The 21662-nt window shown below is 46.2% G+C and overlaps 1 protein-coding gene across 1 annotated transcript in view; it reads left to right on the top strand.

The window, feature by feature from the left end:
- Positions 1 to 11782: 11782 nt before the first annotated feature.
- Positions 11783 to 21662, top strand: part of HAPSTR1 (HUWE1 associated protein modifying stress responses) — a 29706-nt gene continuing 19826 nt past the window's right edge. Inside the window, exons 1-2 of the mRNA XM_002755881.5 lie at positions 11783 to 12407; positions 13069 to 13149. Coding sequence (XP_002755927.1) covers positions 12182 to 12407; positions 13069 to 13149 — 307 coding nt within the window. The 5' untranslated portion in view covers positions 11783 to 12181. The remainder of the gene's footprint in view (positions 12408 to 13068; positions 13150 to 21662) is intronic.

Below are 21662 nucleotides of genomic sequence, written 5' to 3'. Positions count from 1 at the left end.
GTTGCAATGAGCCAAGATTGCGCCACTGCACCCCAGCTTGGTGATAAAGTGAGACTCTGTCTCAAAAAAAAAAATCCCCAAAAACAAAACAAACAAAAAAACACCAAACAAATAAAACAAGAGTTTAGAGAGAAGCATGTCCCATCAGTTGAACAAATGAAGTGAGTTGTGACCGGATTCAGTTATGAGCTTGCCATTTCTGCCCCAGGAGAGATATTTAAAAAGGGGCCTGTCTCTCCCCACACTCCTCCCTCTCCCCCACTTGCCTCAGTATCCGTGTAAAGATGGGCATGGAATGTGAGTTGTGCATGTTCTATGTCCACTCTCACCCTCAGGCAAGCCATATCACCTCTGGAGTCTAAGACTACAAGAACAAAGAATCCCACCTTCAGTACAGAGCTGAATGCACATGGGTAAGATCTAGATGCGGTGGTTGTAAAATAGGTCACCCAATTCTTTTTTTATTTTTTATTTTTTGAGGCAGAGTCTTACTCTGTCTCTGTCACCCAGACTGGAGAGCAGTGGCACAATCTTGGCTCACTGCAACCTCCATCTCCTAGGTTCAAGCGATTCTCCTGCCATAGCTGCCCAAGTAGCTGGGATTACAGGTGCTACCACCACAACCAGCTAATTTTTGTATTTTCAGTAGAGATGGGGTTTCACCATGTTAGCCAGGCTGGTCTCGAACTCCTGACCTCAGGTAATCCACCCGCCTTGACCTCTCAAAGTGCTGGGATTTCAGGTGTGAGCCACTGCACCCAGTCGGGTTTCACAATTCTGTGACAGTCCTACTTTCAAAAGGTAGAGTCTGGCTGGTGCGGTTGCTCACAGCTATAATCCCAGCACTTTGGAAGGCTGAGGCAGGCGAATCACTCAAGGTCAGGAGTTCGACACCAACGTGGCCAACATGGAGAAACCTCAAATCTACTAAACATCAAAAATTAGCCAGGCATGGTGGTGGGTGCCTATAATCTCAGTTACTTGGGAGGCTAAGGCAGGGAGAATCTTTTGAACCTGGGAGGCAGAAGTCACAGTGAGCCAAGATCATGCCATGGCACTCCGGCCTGGGAAACAGAGTGAGACTCTGTCTCAAAAAAAAAAAAGAAAAAAAGAAATTTGATCCTCAATGTGGCAGTATTGGGAGGTGGAGCCGACTAAGAGATGTTTGGGTTAGAGGGTCAGATCCTTCATGAATGGATTGCTGCTGTTTCTGCGGTAGTAAGGACTGAATTGATTTCTGTGGGAACGGATTAGTCCCTGTGAGAGTAGGTTGTTAAGAAGCCAAGAAACCTCTCAGGTTTTCCTCTCCTCACATGTATCCATTTCCCTTTTGACCTTCTCCAAAATGTGACACAGCACAGAAGCCCTCTCCAGAGGCCAGGGTCATTCCCTTGACCTTCTCAGCCTATAGGAACATGAGTTAAATAACCGCTTTTCTTTCTTTTTTTTTTTTTTTTTTTTGGTATTTTTTTTGTTTTTTTTTGTTTTGTTTTGTCACTGGTGTCACTCTGTCACCAGGCTGGAATACAGTGGTACAATCTGGGCTCACTGCAACCTGCCTCCCAGTTCAAGCTATTCTGCCTCAGCCTCCCGAGGAGCTGGGACTACAGGTGCTCATCACCATGCCCAACTAATTTTTATATTTTTAGTAGAAACAGTGTTTCACCATGTTGGCCAGGATGGTCTAGATCTCCTGACCTTGTGATATGCCTGTCTCGACCTCTCAAAGTGCTGGGATTACAGGCGTGAGCCATCCACGCCTGGCCAACTGCTTTTCTTTATACATTACCAAGTCTCAGGTATTCTTTAATAACAATACCACATGGACTAAGACAATTACTAAATATTATCTGAGAGGAAATAAATGGAGAGAGGTACTCTTTGGTTGGTTTCTGTCTCTGGGTTTCTTGAAACTTCTCATTTGTAATTAAAATAATCAGGGGCCAGTCATGGTGGCTTATGCCTGTAATCCCAGCACTCTGGGAGGCCAAAGTGGGCAGATCAGTTGAGGTCAGGAATTTGAGACCAGCCTGGCCAACATGGTGCAATGCTGTCTCTACTAAAAAGACAAAAAGAAAAAAAGGGAAAAAAAGGTATCATGACATGGTGGTGCACACTTGTAATCCCAGCTACTTGAGAGGCTGAGGCAAGAGGACTGTTTAACCCAGGAGGTGAAGGTTTCAGTGAGCTGAGATGACCACCACTGCACTCCAGCCTTGGTGACAAAGCAAGACTCTGTCTCAAAAACAAAACAAATAAAATAAAATAGTCAAGAGCATGGTCTAGGCTAGAGAGAAAAAGTCACATTTGATTCTGGCACATCTGAAACCAGCCTTAAAGCTAGCGTTAGACGACATCGTCTAGACTAATTCCGATTGGCTATATTAAAGCGAGCAGTGGTAGGAGCCAAGTGGGTAGTTTGGTGGGAAGGAAGTTTACAGGCAGGTCAAAGCGGATAGCCAGGGGTCAGAGCAGGTGACCAGGATGAGTGAGGATGGAGCAGTGGACCGGGGGAACAGATGTGAACTACTGATCAAAACTGGTGGAAAAGTCGTTTACTGAAACTACAAGAAAGTTAAACTTTAAAATGGAGAATTAAAGAATAAGATAACTGAACATACTGAGACACTGATTCTTTGAAGAGAAACTTGGGGTTTACTATATCTAACAGACAGAGTCTCACTCTGCTGCCCAGGCTGGAATGCAATGGCTTGATCTCCACCCACTGTAACCTCCTCCCCTCCAGGTTCGAAGGATTCTCCTGACTCCGCCTCCCGAGTAGCTGGAATTACAGGCACCTGCCACCTGCCTGGCTAATTTTTGTATTTTTAGTAGAGACGGGGTTTCACCATGTTGGCCAGGCTGGTCTTGAACTCCTGACTTCAAGTGATCTGCCCAACTTGGCCTCCCAAAGTGCTGGGATTACAGGTGAGAGCCACCATGCCCACTCACACTTACTGTATTCTGCAGCCACTTCTAGATTACTTTGGAGCCCATTCTTTTGACTTTGGAAGAGTTCCCTAGAGGAAGGCATTCTGCTCAGCCTCAGATTCACGTCATACTCATGGCTTGCTGAGAGATCCGACTGTCGACTAGGAATATGAGACTTCACCATGACAATGGTGGATTTGTTCCTCTCCAAGTGGCCCTCTCCCAAAGTTGTCCCCTTCCTGCTTTCCTTGCCTTCTGGGGATGGACTGCCTGAACTTTAATTCTGTGCCTCCTTTCCACAAGCTGTGGGTTTTTTGTTTTTGTTTTTTGAGACAGAGTTTCACTCTTGTCACCCAGGCTGGAGTGCAGTGGCGTGATCTCAGTTCACTGCAACCTCTGCCTCCCAGGTTCAAGTGATTCTCCTGCCTCAGCCTCCCGCGTAGCTGGAATTACAGGTACAAGTACCACCTTGCCTGGCTAATTTTTGTATTTTTAGTAGAGACAGGTTTTCACCATGTTGGCCAGGCTGGTCTCGAACTCCTGACCTCAGGTGATCCACCCATCTCGGCCTCCCAAAGTGCTGGGATTACAGGGATGAGCCACCACATCCAGCCCAAAAACTTTTTGTGCTTCAACGGACAGCATCAATATTACATTGAAAAGACAATTCGCAGAATGGGAGAACATATTTGCAAATCCTATATCTGATGAGACTATTATGTAGAATAATAACTCAATAATAAAAAGACAACCCAATTAAAAATGAGTGCAAGACATGAATAGACATTCCTTTTTTCTTTTTCTTTTATTTATTTATTTATTATTTTTTTTTAAGACAGGGTTTCACCATGTCCATCAGGCTGGTCCTGAACTCCTGACCTCCGGTGATCCACCTGCCTTGGCCTCCAAAGTGCTTGGATTACAGGCCACCATGCCCGCGGCCTTTTTTTTTTGGAGACAGTCTTGCTCTGTGTCCCAGGTTAGAGTGCAGTGACAGAATCCCCGCTCACTACAACCTCCACATCCCAGGTTCAAGTGATTCTCCTGCCCTTACCTCCTGAGTAACTGTGATGACAGACTCATGCCATGCCCCCTGGCTATGTTTTGTAGTTTTAGTACAGATGGGATTTCAACATGTTGGCTAGGCTGGTCTCAAACTCCTGACCTCAAGTGATCCTCTCACCTTGGCCTCCCAAATTGCTGGGATTACAGGTATGAGCCACCACACCTGGCCTGAATAGACAGTTTTTCAAAGAAGATAAACAAATGGCCAATAATTATATGAAGAAATGCTCAGCATGATTAGTCAACAGGGAATTGCAAATTAAAACCACGGTGAGATACTACATCACACCCACTAGGATAGCTATAATAAAAAGGACAGGCGCTGGTTGTGGTGGTGTGTATGTCTGTGGTCCCACTTACTCAGGAGGCTGAAGCAGGAGGATGGCCTGTGCCTAAGGATGAGGGTGCCAGGTCAGAAACAAAGCGGGTCAAAACGCCCATGCTGATCAGTAGTGGGATTGCTCCTGTGAATAGCCACTGCACTCCAGCCTTCAAAATAGAGCAAGACCTTGTCTCAAAAAAAAAAAAAAAGGCCGGGCACGGTGGCTCACACCTGTAATCCCAGCACTTTGGGAGGCCGAGGCGGGTAGATCACAAGGTCAAGAGATCGAGACCATCCTGGTCAACATGGTGAAACCCCGTCTCTACTAAAAATACAAAAAGTTAGCTGGGCATGGTGGCGCACGCCTGTAATCCCAGCTACTGAGGCAGGAGAATTGCCTGAACCCAGCAGGCGGAGGTTGCGGTGAGCCAAGATCGCGCCATTGCACTCCAGCCTGGGTAACAAGAGCGAAACTCCGCCTCAAAAAAAAAAAAAAAAAAAAGCCAGGCATGGTGGCTCATGCCTGTAATGCCAGCACTTTGTGAGGCAGAGGCAGGCAGATCACAACTCCATGAGTTCAAGACCAGCCTGTCCAACATGGTGAAACCCTGTCTCTACTAAAGAAATACAAAAATTAGCCTGGCATGGTGCTGTGCTCCTGTAATCTCATCTACTTGGGAGGCTGAGGCAGGATAATCGCTTGAATCTGAGAGGTGGAGGTTGCAGTGAGCGGAGATAACGCCACTGTACTCCAGCCTGGCCACAGAGCTAGACTCAAGGATGTGGAGAAATCGCAACCCCTGTGAACTGCTAGTGGAAATGTAAACTAGTGCAGCTATTTTGCATAACAGTTTGGCAGTTTTTCAATGAGTTAAATATAGCGTTACGCTGTGACCCAGCAATTTTGCTTCTAGGTGTATAGCCAGGAGAAATGGAAACATATATTCACACAAAACTTGTATGTGAATAGCATAACCACGTTATTCATAATAGTCGAAAATTGGATAAGTCTTCATCCACTGATGATTGGATAAAATGTGGTGCATGTATGTGTATGCATATATGTAATGAAAAATGAGATATTTTAATACTCTGTGGCCATAAAAAGAAATAAAATACTGATATATGACAAAGAAGAACCTTGGAAAAACTATGTTAGGTGAAAGAAGCCAGAAACAAAAGTTCAAATATTTTATAATCTAATTCATATTAAATGTCCAGTATAGGCAAATCCAAAGAGAGCAAAAGCAATCAGTGTTTGCCGAGGGCTCAAAGGAGGGTAATGGGGAGTGACTGCTAACATGGAGAGGCTTCTTATAAGGGTGATGAGAGTGTTCTGTAATGAGATAGTGGGGATGGTTGCATAACTGTGAATATACTTAAAACCACTGAATCATATACTTTAATAGGTGAACTGTAGGCTACCTGAATTACAAATCAATAAATGTATGTGAAGAGAATCTGTTTCAGAGTAGGCAGATATGAATTCCCTTCTTTTTTTTTGAAACGGAGTTTCACCGTTGTTACCCAGACTGGAATGCAATGGCATGATCTCAGCTCACCGCAACCTCCGCCTCCTAGGTTCAAGCAATTCTCCTGCCTCAGCCTCCCGAGTAACTGGGACTACAGGTGCACACCACCATGCCCAGCTAATTTTTGTATTTTTAGTAGAAATGGAGTTTCATCTTGTTGATCAGGATGGTCTTGATCTCTTGACCTTGTGATCCACCCACCTCGGCCTCCCAAAGTGCTGGGATTATAGGCATGAGCCACTACGCCCGGCCTCCCTTCATTCTTATAATCTTTATTTTTATTTATTTATTTGAGATGGGGTCTTGCTATGTTGTCCAGGTTGGCTTTGAACTCCTGGGCTCAAATGATTCTCCTGCAGCAGGCTCTCAAGTAGCTGGGAGTACAGGTGAGCACCACCACACTCAGCTAATTTTTGATTTTTGTGTAGTCTGGGTCTCCCTATGTTTCCCAGGCTGGTCTCAAACTTCTGAATGTAAGTGATCCTCCTGCCTCAGCCTCCCAGAGTGCTGGAATTACAGGCCTGAGTAACTATGCCTGGCCTATTTTTAATTTTTAATTTTTTTTTTTGAGACGGAGTTTTGCTCTTGTTGCCCAGGCTGGAGTGCAATGGTGCAATCTGGGCTCATAGCAACCTCCACCTCCTGGGTTCAAGCAATTCTTCTGCCTCAGCCTCCCAAGTCACTGGGATGACAGGTGCCCACCACCATGCCCTGCTAATTTTGTATTTTTAGTAGATACTGGGTTTCTTCATGTTTATCAGGCTGGTCTCGAACTCCCGACCTCAGGTGATCCACCTGCCTTGGTCTCCCAAAGTGCTGGTATTACAGGTGTGAGCCACTGTGCCCAGCTATTTTTAATTTTTAATTTGTGTATTTCTCTCACAATTTAACAAGTGCAAAAAAATATTAAAGGAATGCAACAAATTTTCATGGCTGTTCTTACAATTGTATAAAAATCCGCTGCTTGAAATGTGAATCATTCTAATGTCATTAAGGGCAGTGCGATCACTTGATTCAGAATCTCATAAGGTTTTTTTTTTGTTTTTTTTTTTAATTAATTTATTTTTTGAGACAGAGTTTTGCTCTTGTTACCCAGGCTGGAGTGCAATGGCACGATCTCGGCTCACCGCAACCTCTGCCTCCTGGGTTCAGGCAGTTCTCCTGCCTCAGCCTCCTGAGTAGCTGGGATTACAGGCACACGCCACCATGCCCAGCTAATTTTTTGTATTTTTAGTAGAGACGGGGTTTCACCATGTTGACCAGAATGGTCTTGATCTCTTGACCTCGTGATCCACCTGCCTCAGCCTCCCAAAGTGCTGGGATTACAGGCTTGAGACACCACGCCTGACTTTTTTTTTTTTTTTTTAAGAGACGGGGTTTCACCTCATTGGTCAGGCTGGTCTTGAACTCCTAACCTCAGGTAATCCACTCACCTCGGCCTCCCAAAGTGCCGGGATTACAGGCTTGAGCCACCATGCCCGGCCTTAATTTTTAATTTTTAATAAGACAGAGTCTCATTCTGTGATCTTGGGTCACTGTAACCTCTGCTCCTGGGTTCAAGCGATTCTCCTCCCTCAGCCTCCTGAGTAGCTGGAATTACAGGTGTGCACCACCATGCGAGGCTAATGTTTGTATTTTCAGTAGAAACAGGGTTTTACCATGTTGCCCAGATTGGTCTTGAACTCCTGACCTCAGGTGATCTACCTGCCTCAGCCTACCAAAGTGCTGGGATTACAGGCCCTCAGCCACGACATCCAGGTTACAGGGTTTGATCTTTTTTTTTTTTTTTTCCATTCTCCCCACCATAAGCATCTCTTAGAGGTTTGATCTTTAAACTGAGGAGTAGGTGGCATTGGAGAGAATCTCCACATTGACAAGGTCTTCCATTTGCTGACTACTGGTCATAATATGTTTCGTGCATTGTCATTTGACATTCTTCCATTCCAAGTGGCATTGATTACAAGGTACCCGTGAATAAGAAGATAATAAGATATTGAATAATAGCTTAAGGGCTCTAAGACTGTCAATTCAGAATTCAGAAACTCTTCAAGGTGGGTTAGGCGTGGTGGTTCACACCTGTAATCCCAGCACTTTGGGAGGCTGAGGCAGAAGGATTGCTTAAGTTCAGGAGTTGGAAACCAGCCTGGGCAACCCTGCAAAAACCCGTCTTTTTTTTTTTTTTTTTTTTTTTTTTTTTTTGAGACAGGGTTTCGCTGTTGTTACCCAGGCTGGAGTGCAATGGCGTGATCTCGGCTTGGCGTGATCTCGGCTCACCGCAACCTCCGCCTCCTGGGTTCAGGCAGTTCTCCTGCCTCAGCCTCCTGAGTAGCTGGGATTACAGGCACGCACCACCGTGCTAATTTTTTATATTTTTAGTAGAGACGGGGTTTCGCCATGTTGACCAGGATGGTCTCGATCTTTTGATCTCATGATCCACCTGCCTCAGCCTCCCAAAGTGCTGGGATTACAGGCTTGAGCCACTGCGCCCGGCCAAAAACCCCGTCTTTACAAAAAAACACAATTAGGGCCGGGCGCGGTGGCTCACGCCTGTAACCCCAGCACTTTTGGAGGCCGAGGCAGGCGGATCATGAGGTCAAGAGATCCAGACCATGGTGAAACCCTGTCTCAAAAAATAAATAAATAAATAGAAAAAAAAATACAACAATTAGCCAGGCATGGTAGCATGTGCCTGTAGTCCCAGTTACCCGGGAGGCTGAGGTGGGAAGATTGCTTGACCCAGGAATTGGAGATCAACCTGGACAACATTGCAAAACTGTCTCTACAGAAAATACAAAAACTTATCTGGGTATGGCGGTGCACACCTCTGGTCTCAGCTACTCAGGAGGCTGAGGCAGAATGGCTTGAACACATGAGGTGGAGGTTGCAGTGAGCTGAGATCCTGCCAAGGCACTCCAGCCTGGGAGACAGAGTGAAACTTTGTCTCAAAACAACAATAAAAAGAAACTCTTAGAGGTTAAAATAAAGCTCAGAGTCATGGAAATCCAGGAGATAGGTGATACTTTTCAATATTCGTTCCTTTTTCTTTAGAGGGTCTTTGCTAACAAACATTTATTATAGATCCAGCATTTATGCAATTCAGTATCATTCCTTTTTGTATCTATCTATGGCTGAAATATTATGTTGTCACAAGAAAAGGTCAGAAGCTTCTGGAACAGTATCTGAATTACATGAAGGAGAATGAGAGCAGCCTTAATTTTTTAAAAACTTGAAACCCAGGCTGGACTGTCCAAAGCGGTGTGTGGCTTTTGAAACAGGGCCTGGAGGCAGCAAAATGATCCAGTTGTGTTGTTCTTTCCTTTGTCATACCTACATGGACAGGCCTGGACTTCTCACCTGCTACTGCAGAATGCAGAAATGTAGAAATTGACATATCAACAACCATTGGTCCTACACTTCAGCAGGTAGTTTTATTGACTGACTGATCAAGATGGGGTCTCACTCTGTCACCCAGGCTGGAGTGCAGTGGCACGATCTCAGCTCACTGCAACCTACGCCTTCTGGGCTCAAGTGATCCTCCCACCTCAGCCTACTGAGTAGCTGGAACTACAGGTGCGTACCACCATGCCTAGCTAAGTTTTGTATTTTTTAGTAGATACAGGGTTTCACCACGCTGCCCAGGCTGGTCTTGAATTCTTGAGTTCAAGCAATCCCCTTGCCTTGGCCTCCCAAATTACTGAGATTATAGGTGTGAGCCACCACACCTAGCCTCATAAAATATTTAACTCATATACTTTGTGACTCTAAAATACTATTTCTGAGGATATATGTTTGCATACACATATGTATACATGCAAGGCTGTTCACTGCAGTATGTATGTATAAGATGTTCATTACGGCATTGCTTATAATAGCCAAAGATTGGTCATAACTTAAATCTGTATTAATAGGGTCCCTGTTAAATACTTTGTAGGGAATCCATACAATAAAATTCTTTGCAATATTTTAAAAATAAATAAGCCTTTAGGTCCCAATGTGGAGACATCCAAATTATGTTAAGGGAAAAAGGTTTGTAGGACAGTATACATAAAATCACCTTTTTTTCCTTAAAAAGGGACATACCCATATAGAGGTACACACATACATACACACTTGACGTACACGTAACTCCATTTTGAAAGGTAACAAATTATTTCTTGGGAATAGGATTGGGAGGATGTAGAATGAGGTAGGTAGAATGACTTTTGTTTGCTTTTCACTTTATATTCTTCCCTGCAATTGGAACTATGTTTTTAGCCACCGCGCCCGGCCTAATATAGCATTTTAGATAGTGACTGATGCTATTAAAAAATATTACCAAACAATAGGAAAGAGTGTGGTGGGTGCTACTTTAGGCTTGTCCTAGTAGGCTTCCTAAACGGGAGCTATCTGAGGAAAGAGGAGGAAAAGTTTCCAGAGAGCAGACCGGGGCAGGAAAGAGCCTGGTGTCCCAGAGAAATAAGGCAAGTGTGTGTGTGTGTGTGTGTGTGTGTGTGTGTGTGTCAGGTTGGGGGGCAGGGCATGAGCCGGCTAAGGTTTTGTGTGAGAGGCGCCAGAGCCACGGAGTTTGCAGGCCACGGTGGGGTGGGGGAGATTTTCAAATCTGCCTTGCTGATTTGAAACGACGCTGCCCCTGGCCGGCCCCCTCCGCGGCTCCAGGCCAGCTGGTGCCAGCCGTGGGAGTGTAGGTCGGGATGGTGGGTTTTGCCTCTGTGCGGTCACCACCTGCCTGCGTGGCTGCCTTCTCCCGGGCGCCAGATCCCGGGGAAGCTCCAGCAGGGGAAGGGGGCGCGCAGCCGCAGGGGCGCCCAGAGATCCCGCCCTGCGGGGTAGCCGCCGCCCCGCGGGTTCCGGCAGGGGGAGGCAGGGGCTGGTGCGTGACGCCGGGCGTGCACGTGGCCAGGGAGTGTGCTTTTCGGGACAGGTGCGGGGGCCACCGGGAGCGCGAAGACGAAGATGTGTGCGGGCCCTCCGCAGCCTCGCCCGTCGGGTTATCCTCGGCTCTGCGGGCGGCAAGGTGGTCGTCGAGGTCATGTCCACCCAAAGCGCAATGTCCCGGGAGGGGGGGGTCAGGGCGCAGGGGCCGCTGAGCCGACTTCCCAATTCGTAAGCCTTTCTTTGGCTCTGACACTCGATTTGCCCATTTAAGAAATGAGACTCTGTGCCGGGCGCGATGGCTCAAGCCTCTAAATCCCAGCGCCTTGGGAGGCCGAGGCGAGAGGATCGCTTGAGGCCAGGAGTCCAGACCAGCCTTGACAATGTAGCGAGACCGCCGTCTCAAAATAAAGAGTTGGGGTACTCAAAAGAATAGAAAAACTCTTTGCAAACTCGGAGTTGGGGGTTTTATTCACTTTCTCTACTTCCCTCCTCCCTTTGGGAGTCCCAGGTGCTGGAGTAAGCACGCAGCCACCCACCACACCTCTCCAAGTCCACGGCACAGCTGCCGCACTTGATTTCGCATACCCCAGGGCCTGTAAACGCCGGAAAAGCTCCCGTGGGGTGCGGTTGATGGGTTTTGTCACGTGATCCTCACTGGTCTGCCCAGAGCTCGCGGGTAGCGAGCAAGTGCGCATGCGCATGCTCTCGATTCCACAACCCCACCCCCCACCCCGCCCCCAACTTGGCTCGGATGCCACCACTGCTAGCTCTTCCCCCTCCCTCTTCATCCTTCCTGACATTTACTCCCTTCCCCCAGCCCATTGGTTACTTCAGGCAGACAGTACGAGAAACCAAGCAATCACGACGCTGTTTTCAGAAGCCGGCACGCGGAACCGGTCACATCCGACCAATAGGGGCCCTTGGAACGGCCGCGCCCCAACCAGGCTGGGGAGCTCAGGCCCAGTGGGCGGCGCTTCTCAAGATAGCTTGTGGGCGGGGGAGGGCGGGGACCAGCAGCCGCAGAGGCGTCGTTGGCGGCGGCGGCGGCGACGACGTCGTTCAGTCTTTGGGGTGGGCTCGGCGGCGCAGGCTGGACTGCGTGGAGGGCTCGGCGGTCAGCGGCAGCGGCATTGGGGAGGCCGCTGCGCCATGAGGGAGCGTTAGATCGGCTCCGGAGGGCGAGGCGAGGGGCGGCAGCGGTCATCTGGTCCGGGGCGACCTTCGGTCGGGCCCGGGGGTGGGAAGGCCTGGGGCGGGGGTCGTCCCTGGTTGCGCTGGGCAGCGGGGCGGGGCTAGCCGGCCGTCGGGGTACTGGAGGCCTGGGTCGGTGCAAGGAGAAGGCGCTGTCGGCCGCCAGGCCCTGTCGCCGGGCCGTTCGACGACGACGCTCCCGCGGGGGCCCCACCTGAGAAGGACGCGGCGGCGGCGGCGGAGAGGCCGCGGGAGGCCGCGGAGGATGGAGGAGCGGAAGGAGGAGGGCGAGGCCGAGATCCAAGAGCACGGGCCCGAGCACTGGTTCTCCAAGTGGGAGCGGCAGTGCCTGGCCGAGGCCGAGCAGGACGAGCAGCTGCCACCCGAGCTGCAGGAGGAGGCAGCGGCCGCCGCGCAGCCCGAACACAAGCAGCAGAAGCTGTGGCACCTCTTCCAGAACTCGGCCACCGCCGTCGCTCAGCTCTACAAAGGTGAGGCCGCCGCCGCCATCTTGGTGCCGCCTGGCCGCCCCCACCTGGGCCGGGCCTTGTAGGCTCAGCGGCCGCTTCTGGGGGCTGCGACGGCGGCGGCCTCAGGGATCCTGGCCGGTGGCGCCGCGGCCCAGTCGCCCCCTCCTCGAAAGATGGCGCCGCGGGAGGGAGGTCCAGGGTTGGGGGGCAGGCGCGGCCGGGGGCAGGCCGGGGCCGGCGTCGGGGGAGTCCCGCTTTGGTGCCGTCCTAGGACCCCGCTCTCCGGGTCCGGCCGCCGGGTGTTCCCCTCGGCCCGGCAGGGGGAGGGGAGGAGCCCCCGGTCACAAAATGGCGAAGGGAGACGGCGGGGCGGCCCCATTGTGCCCCGAGCCGGCCTCGGGGCGGGGACTCCGAGGGGGGGCGCCTCCCTGCGCCGCCGATCGTCCCTGATCTGCGCCCCTGAGCCCTACGGCTTCCCTTTCTCTCCGCCTCGATCGCCCCTACCCTCCGTTTTTCCACTGGGTTTGGGATCCCGAAACCCTTGAACAAAATGGCGAAACCTAATATGGCCGTTTTGGAATGATTGACGCCCAAATAACATTCTTTTTCTGTTTCTTTCTCTTTCTATGTGTGTGTTTTTTTCTTTCTTTCTTTCTTTTTTTTTTTTGGGCTTGCTTTTCAGACCGAGTGTGTCAGCAGCCAGGACTTTCTCTCTGGGTCCCCTTCCAAAACGCAGCCACCGCCGTCACCAACCTCTACAAAGGTAAAGATAACCTTGCTGCATTGCCGATTCAGGGAAGGGCCGCCTGCGTCAGGGTGTCTGCCCTGCGTTCCAAGTGTGTTTTCTGCTCCCCAACCCAGCTGCTAATCTTGAATACGTTGCAACTTGAGAATCCCGGCGGTGCTCTAGCTAGATCCGGAGGCGATTTTGACACCTCCCCCCCCCCCACAGATGGCAACGCCTGGGGACATTTTTGGTTGTCTTCTCCGAGAGGGGACTGCTGTTGGCACCCAGTAGATAGAGGCTGCTAAAGGTCCTGCAGTGCCCAAGCCCCCCACTACCGCCTCAGCGAAGAATTGTGCTACCCGTAAAGTCAGTAGTGCCCGGGTTGAGAGGCCTTGAACTTGAAGCCTTTCTTCCCTCTGGAAAAGACTGAGAGAAGAGTTGATGTTTTTTGTACCACAGTTGGAGATGGGGCGAACTTTATAGAGAAGATTCTTGAGTTAGGCATTTGAGAGTGTGGCAGTCTGATGGCGTTGAAGTGCTTGAAAGCTTGCTAATTGGACGTGCATGAGTGCTTTTCTCTAGCAATTCCATCAAGTGTTTTCTGTCAAAACGATCCTATATTTGGGTATAAGTTGCCGGCAGGAGCTTTGATGAGAGTTTTGTCCATCGGTTTGTGTTTTATGAGGGTGCCTTTCTGGAGTTAATTCCCCGCTTTGTGATGACATGAAGATGTGTTGGTAAACCTTCTTGGCCTTTGTGCTCTCATGGTAACGGTGGGTTTACATTTTGTGCCTTACTGATTAGATTGGGAAATTTGGGGTTGAATTTTTTGGCAAGGTTTTTTGTTTGTTTGTTTGTTTGTTGTTGTTTTCTTTCCTAGACTGCTCAGCAGGAATGGCAAGGTTGTTTTTTTTGTTTTTGTTTTTCTTAAAGACGGGGTTTCACCATATTGGTCAGTCTGGTCTTGAACTCCCGACCTCAGGTGATCCGAGTAATGGCAAGGTTTTTTAGGAAAAAGGTTTGACTTTGTTAATATTAAGAAAAATGTGATTAAATTAAAATGCTTTCAGACTTTTTAAGAGCTGCTCAGAACAGTAATGGAATTTTGTGCATTTTAAAAATATCAATGTAGGTTGGAATAGGCTACATTTTAAGAGCTGCTCAGAACAGTAAAGGACTTTTGTGCTTTTAAAAAATACCAGTATAGATTGGAACAGGCTATGAAGCTGCTTCTTGACTCTCAAGTTACTGTTTTTGCATAAGAATGTGCAAATGGCCACAGCATTCTGTAGGAAAAATAGCTCTTACGGTGAGATTTTTTTTGAGAAGACTACACTTTTTTGGGACAGTAATTTGAGAACTGGTTACAAAGTGGTGAAAAGGAACACTTACTTGAGGGAATGAGGAACTATTAAAGTAGTAGTCCAACCATACTGAAAAAAGGGCAACATGGTTAAATAGTGCCCAGTGGTTAAGTTTGATTTCTCTATAGCTGTTTCTTAAATTATGAATGAGTAAACTGTTTCAGCATCATCCATCCGTGCTTGAGGGTCTTGAACATTCTCTTTAGAATGGCTCTTGGTTTTGTCCAAAAAGGGAATTTTGAAATAATACTTTATTTAAAAATATAAGGTTTCTTGGCGTGTAGTTTACATACAGTAAAATCACCCTTTTTGGATGTATACTTTGATTTTTTTTTTTAACTAACAAGTAGATTAAATCTGTCACCTCCACTCCAGCCCTAACAGTCACTGATTTGATTGCTGTTTTTTTCTTCTCCATTATTTCCTAAATAGAACCGTCTAGTCCTCGTAGCCTTTTGTGTCTGGCTTCTTCCAGTTACTATGATAAGATTTACCCATCGAGTTTGCATTGCAGATGTGCATAGTTCATTGCCTTTTGATTGGCGAGTATTACTGTGGTGTGGGGGTACCACTGTTTATTGTTTTGCTCTTGTTAGTAGTTGTTTTTTGCTTGAAGGGGAAGGCAACACATTTTTACTGTTTTTATATACCAAGCTCTTAGCCTAGGCCGTGTACAAATGTGAGTGTCCTCTGGATTTGGTGCCGTTGTGTGCTTGGAGATTGTGTCCCTTTCAGTCGAAGCTAGCTGGGGTTTCACCACGTTGGCCAGGATGGTCTCAGTCTCTTGACCGCGGGATCCACCTGCCCCAGCCTCCCAAAGTGTTGGGATTACAGGTGTGAGCCACCGCGCCCGGCCCATTAGCAGTTTCTTTAGTGCTAACTTTTTTTGTAAGAAGGTGGGTTCAGCAGTTGAACCCTGAAATAATCTTTAATTTGATTACTTTATTTAAAAATGGTTACAGTTTCTAGTTTTCCTGCTCAGAAAACTTGACAAACATGAATTTTATTTTAAATATCACGATTCTTGGATTATTGTAAATACTAGATTGTTAGTCTGCATTAGTTTGATTTTGTATCTTGTTTCTGTACAATGAAAACACATCCCTTCTTGCCTAACAAATGCTAAGTTGTGTCTTGTGGAATTCAATAGTGTAGTATCATTTTATTTGATTCAAGGAGTGTGTGGTTAATACTCTGGATAGCCTCACACTTTTTCTTCTTTTCAGGGTGTGGTCTTTAGAGAAGAGGCATACAGCTGTAGGAATAATTGGTTCCCTTAAATAGAACCAATAAAATTAGCAAGGTAGTGTCACAAGTGCAGTCAGCAGTAAGTAGTACTAAATTTAAATGAGAATAGTTCTGATTAAATACTTGAATATAAATTTGGGGGGGGAATTTGGCAGATACTTCTAAGTGGGTAGCAGGCAGCATTCCTGCATTTTGTATAATTAAACACTTAATCTGGCAAGGTAAAAGTGGCTTATTTTGCAGCTTGGGGACAGTTTGGCACTCCTACTAGCTTCTTAATAACTACCAGGAAGTTCATTAAGTGTTTATCTCAATCCTGACCTTCATTAGGAAGGTCAGTATTGACAAGGTCAGGATTGAGATAAAAACCCAGCAGAAGGGTCCCTTTTAGTTGTCAGTGGGCTTCTGAAAAGTTGAGCATTCAGTTCATTGGTTTGCTTGGAATGTGGCTAGAAAGATTTGGAAGAGAATGTAAATGTAAGTTGAATTTGTCCCTTTAGCAAGGATAGAATTCAATAAAATGGACCAGACACGGTGGCTCACGCCTGTAATCCCAGCACTTTGGGAGGCCAAGGCAGGTGGATCACGAGGTCAAGAGATCGAGACCATCCTTGTCAACAAACCCCATCTCTACTAAAAATACAAAAAATTAGCTGGGCACGGTGGCGCATGCCTGTAATCCCAGCTACTCAGGAGGCTGAGGCAGGAGAACTGCCTGAACCCAGGAGGCGGAGGTTGCAGTGAGCCGAGATCGCGCCATTGCACTCTAGCCTGGGTAACAAGAGGGAAACTCCGTCTCAAGAAAAAAAAAAGAATTCAATAAAATGGAGTGGATGATTCCTTATACTCTAGATAGTAGGGGTAAGACTTTTCTTCCCCTTTCAGAAAAAGGAAGCCAAAATCCTGATTGCTGCTTTTTGATTTGATAAGTGCAAAGAGGATGGTGTTTCTTCAATATTCAGTGGTATCCTTAGATCGGTGTATTTTTTGATACCCACAACTACAGAAGGGAGTAAAAAAAAAAAATCTTTTTAATCTAGCTAGGGTTGATATTTACCTGGGAAGTCTTGGCCAAGCCTGCCTTTGTTTGCTCCCTACGTCGGAGATCCCACTTTCCAGCAGCTGTGTGAGCCCATGCTTGATTGTGCCCATAGAGCCACTTCTCTAATTGTTCTTCAGCTTTTCATCTTTTTCTTCTTTGATGCTTGTTTTCTTTGCCTCTGCATTTTGAAACTGTATTTGAGCATTAGTTCCATGCAGTTCTGGATATATTGCTAAACATTGTTTCTGGTTATCTTCTTGAAGAGCATTTCCCTGAGCATGGTCTGTACTCTAGCAGTGCTTGCAGAGGGCTAGTGTCATTATGAGTTGGAGTCTACTGCCACATTGCCTGACTTCAGATCTTGGCTCTGTTACTTCTTTCTTTTATGGTCCTGGAGACCTACAGTAAGCTAGGTGTTTATTTCACCATTGTGTTTCTTGTTTGAATTAACTGTAAATAGAGATAAATACCACAGACTATAGCACAGACCCTTAGCTTTGTGCCTGGCGTAGTGAGTGAACTGGCATTCATTGTGTTGGTGGTCAAGTTTTAACTATTTTTTGGATTTTTGTCACTATGGACAGTGCTTAAAATGAAGTAAAGTAATAATAGTTTATTTTTCTTTTCTGTCTTCATTTTTTTTCTTGTGTTGGAATAAACTCTTGTGTGTACTTTCCTTCATCTTCTTTCCCTAAATGGAGTATGGGAAAAATAGTCTGATGCCCTTTAAGTTCTCATTTTTGATACATCTTAATGCCAAGCCCTCTTTATATGTCTCACTTCAGTGTGGCCATTTTGGACTTGTAAGCTAAAGGAGAACTGAGCATAAGTGTAAATGTGAGGACCAAATGGCAGGTGACTTATAAACAAATGGCTGGAAATCATATTCCACCTGGAGACTGATGGAGCTGGCTTGTGACTCACTTTGCTGTAAAAAATTTTACTGAGTTTGAGACTTTGTTCAAAATACCTTAGTATGGATTACAGTGAGAGACCCTAAGCATTAAATTCTATTTAACTTTTCCAGCCTGTAATCCCAGCACTTTGGGAGGCTGAGGCAGGAGGATTGCTTGGGGCGGTATAGTGAGATCCTATGTCTTTTTTTTTTTTTTATTTAAAAGAAAAAAATTTTTAGGTTTGTCAGTATAGTCATTCATGATATTGTTTGCAGATTATAGATTTTTTTATAGAAAACTGCTTTTTTTTGCGTGTAGCTGTTATTTTTATCCTTTTTTTTGAGATAGGGTCTCATTCTGTCACCCAGGTGGGAGTGCAGTCGTGCAGTCTCGGCTCACTGCAACCTCTACTTTTCAGGCTCAAGTGATCCTTTCACCTCAGCCACCCAACTAGCTGGCATGCACCACCACGCCCAGCTAATCTTTTGTATTTTTGGTAGAGATGAGGTTTTGTTATGTTGCTCAGGCTGGCCTCAAACTCCTGAGCTCAAGCGATCTACCTGCCTCAGCCTCTCAAAGTGCTGGGATTACAAGTGAGAGCCGCTGCACTGGGCCTGTGCATAATTTTTCTGTGAAAGGATATGTTGGTTGCAAGTATCAGAAAACACAAGTCAGGCCGGCTTTAGCTGTATAGACATGCATTTGCCCCCTCTGACTTAAAAGGCAACAGTAAAGTTGATTTCATTGTGTGGCCCAGGCTCTCCCCTGCTCTGTTCTCCCATGTGTACTCACACATTTGTCTTCAGACTGTCTTCATTAGGTTGGCAAATGGCTTGTGGCTCACATCGTAGGGCCACTCCAAAAATGACTTCTGTCATCTCTTGGCCATAATGGGATCACTTGCTTACTAACAACCAACCAGTCATATGGGTATATGGGGTTATGCAGATGAATTGAGGGCTAAGCCATATTTCCACCCCTTGAGCAAATGTGGAGGGAGCTTCTCTCTGAACGTGATAGGCTATCCAAACAGAAACTTTTAGGTTTTAGAGTGCTTTTAGGAAGAGAAGGACAAGGATTGGATGCCAGGCAGGCAACAAACTGTGGAGGTTAAGAATATCCCCCTGGTTCCTGTCCTTAGTTTTGTTTGCTAGGTGAAGATTAAGCAAACCTATAAGCAGCTAGAATGCACTTATTTTTGGATACTACTTCCTTGAGGAATACCATTGGAAACTATTTTGGCTATGACTTAGATTGTTACATTCCTAAAGAAACATTACATTTTCTTTACTGGTTGGAGTGCCATCGCTCACACCTATGGTCCCAGCACTTGGGAGGCTGAGGCAGGAGGATCTCTTGAGGCTAGGAGTGTGAGATCAGCCTGGGAAACAGTGAGACCTGTCTCTACCCTTCCTCCAAAAAATAATAAAATATTTCCCTCTGGTGGACTGACTAGTGCAAATTTATTTTTTCTTTATTTATTTTTGAGATGGAGTCTCTGTCATCCCAGCTGGAGTACAGTGGCGTGATCTCTGCTCACTGTAACCTATGCCTCCTGGGTTCAAGTGATTCTCCTGCCTCAGCCTCCCGAGTAGCTGGGATTACAGGTGACCACCACTATGCTCAGCTAATTTTTTGTATTTTTAGTAGAGATGGGGTTTCACCATGTTGGCCAGACTGGACTTGAACTCCTGACCTCATGATTCTCCTGCCTTTGCCTTCCAGAGTGTTGGGATTACATGTGTGAGCCACCACGCCTGGCCTGACTAGTACAAATTTAATTCTTAAGTTTAAATCTTATGTAGGCAATAGTATTTCTTTAGAAGTGTTACTTTGATGTAGCATTGTGTTCTTATGGTTTGTAGATTGTCTACGATTAAGAGATGGCTTCTCATTTGAGATAGAGATAGGTTATAGAAGGAACTGAGTTACTGAACTTTGGACATAAGGCCCTTTGAACTTCAGTTCTTTGTTATAAACTTGGGATGCCTGCTCTAATTTACATGAGGTTTTGTGTATATCAAAAGGTATAAGTAGTGTAATCTGATTAATTTTGTGCAGTCATGTTAGAAAGTTCTGCATTTGGTCTTCAGAATCAATATAATTCTTTGCCCTCTGCCCCCACCCCAGCCCATTGTGGTAGGATAATTTGTCTTCTAAAATCTCTTGGATTCAACTTTAAATGTTTATATAAAAGCATTTTTTAAAAAAAAAAATATGAAATATGGGAAATCTATGGCTCATGTATGAATCAGTTTTTCTTTTTCTTTCTTTCTTTTTTTTTTTTTTTTTGAGATGGAGTCTTGCTCTGTTACCCAGGCTGGAATGCTGTGGCACCATCTTGGCTCACTGCAACCTCTGCCTCCCAGACTCAAGCAATTCTCTTGCCTCAGTCTCCCGAGTAGTTGGGATTACAGGTGCCTGCCACCATGCCTGGCTAATTTTTGTATTTTGAGTAGAGACGGGGTTGGGGTTCATGTTGGTCAGGCTGATCTCAAACTCCTGGCCTCAAGTGATCCACCCACCTTGACCTCCCAAAGTGCTGGGATTATGTGTAAGCCACCCCGCCCGCCTTAGTTCCTTTTTTGAATAAGGAAATGAATGTGTTGTGGTTAGAGGTTAGATTGACATTTCAATACCCTTGGGGTTTGCCTAACCTTCAAGTATGTGGCTCTTTTCCACAGTGCCTTTGGTTTCGATGAAATAGTGTTGGACACAAGACTGGCCACGGCCTCTGCGCTCTGCTTTTCTTGGATAGTTGCCTGAAACCCCATGATTCTAGAATTGGGGTGTGCTCAGAGCAGTGTTTGGCTGAGAGCCTTCAAGGGGCTGTGTTTGTGTGAGTGTGTGATTATCCACCGGACACTAGATTATCCTGGGATTACGTTAAAATGTAGTCATGCCTAAAGTTCTCTGGTAAGTACACAGCTCTCCTGATTAACTCGCGGTATGAGGAAGGTTTATTTTCAATCAGGTAGCTATTTAGAAAGGACTCTTATTTTAAATACTTCAGCATCTACATGAGACTTCGTATTCTGGGAAATAACTGAGGTTGGGTTAATTTGAGTGGTAAGGCAATTGGACTTGGTTTTCAAAATACAGTGGTAATGGTTTAAAAGTACATTATGCCCTGATGGTGCAAAAACATACCTGAAACCTTCAATGTTGTATCTGCTTTTCTCCTCTAGTACCTTCCAGTCTGTAAGGTAGTGTTTGTAAAATGCACGACTTTTATTGTACTCACAGTTCTGATGTTGAGACTTGGTCATCTCATAATTTTTGAGGTGAAATAATTGGTCGGTTGCGTAATTTTTTAAAGAGGTTTGCAACTGGTTATATAACTGTCTTATATCTAAGCCAGGCTACTAGTAATTATTGAGTATTCCAATGTTGTTCAATTTTGTGATGAAAGAACTAGTCCCTTGCAGATCTGACTGTTGGACTTCCTGTGTCTTCAAATCAAAACAAACCAAAACTTGGCCAGGCTCTTTCTTCACAGGATAGTTTTTTTTTAAGCCACCTCACGTGGCCCCTTCCCTTTGGCTCTTGAGATTTGTATCAGGTTTAGCTTCTCTCTTTTGCTGTTTGGTTTGCCAGGTGTATGTTTACATGTCTGCTTCATCTTTCTTTTTTTTGAGACAGAGTCTCACTCTTTCACCTTGGCTGGAGGGACGTGGCACAGTTTTAGGTCACTGCAACCTTCCCCACCCTTCCACCTCCACCCCTGGTTCAACTGATTTTCCTGCCTCAGCCTTCCAAGTAGCTGAGATTACAGGCAACCACCACCATGCTCGGCTGGTTTTTCTTTTTTTGAGATGGGAGTTTTGCTCTTGTTGCCCAGGCTGGAGTGCAACAGCGCGATCTCAGCTCGTTGCAGTTTCCGCCTCCTGAGTAACTGGGATTACAGGCCTGTGCCACCACACCCGGGGTATTTTTAGTAGAAACAGTGTTTCACCATGTTAGCCAGGCTGGTCTCAAACTCCTGATCTCAGGTAATCT

The sequence above is a fragment of the Callithrix jacchus genome, chromosome 12 (genome assembly GCF_049354715.1).
Source record: "Callithrix jacchus isolate 240 chromosome 12, calJac240_pri, whole genome shotgun sequence".
NCBI classification, from domain to species: Eukaryota; Metazoa; Chordata; class Mammalia; order Primates; family Cebidae; genus Callithrix; species Callithrix jacchus.
Note: the sequence above shows the minus strand (reverse complement) of the source record. Positions and strands in the feature narration are given on the sequence as shown.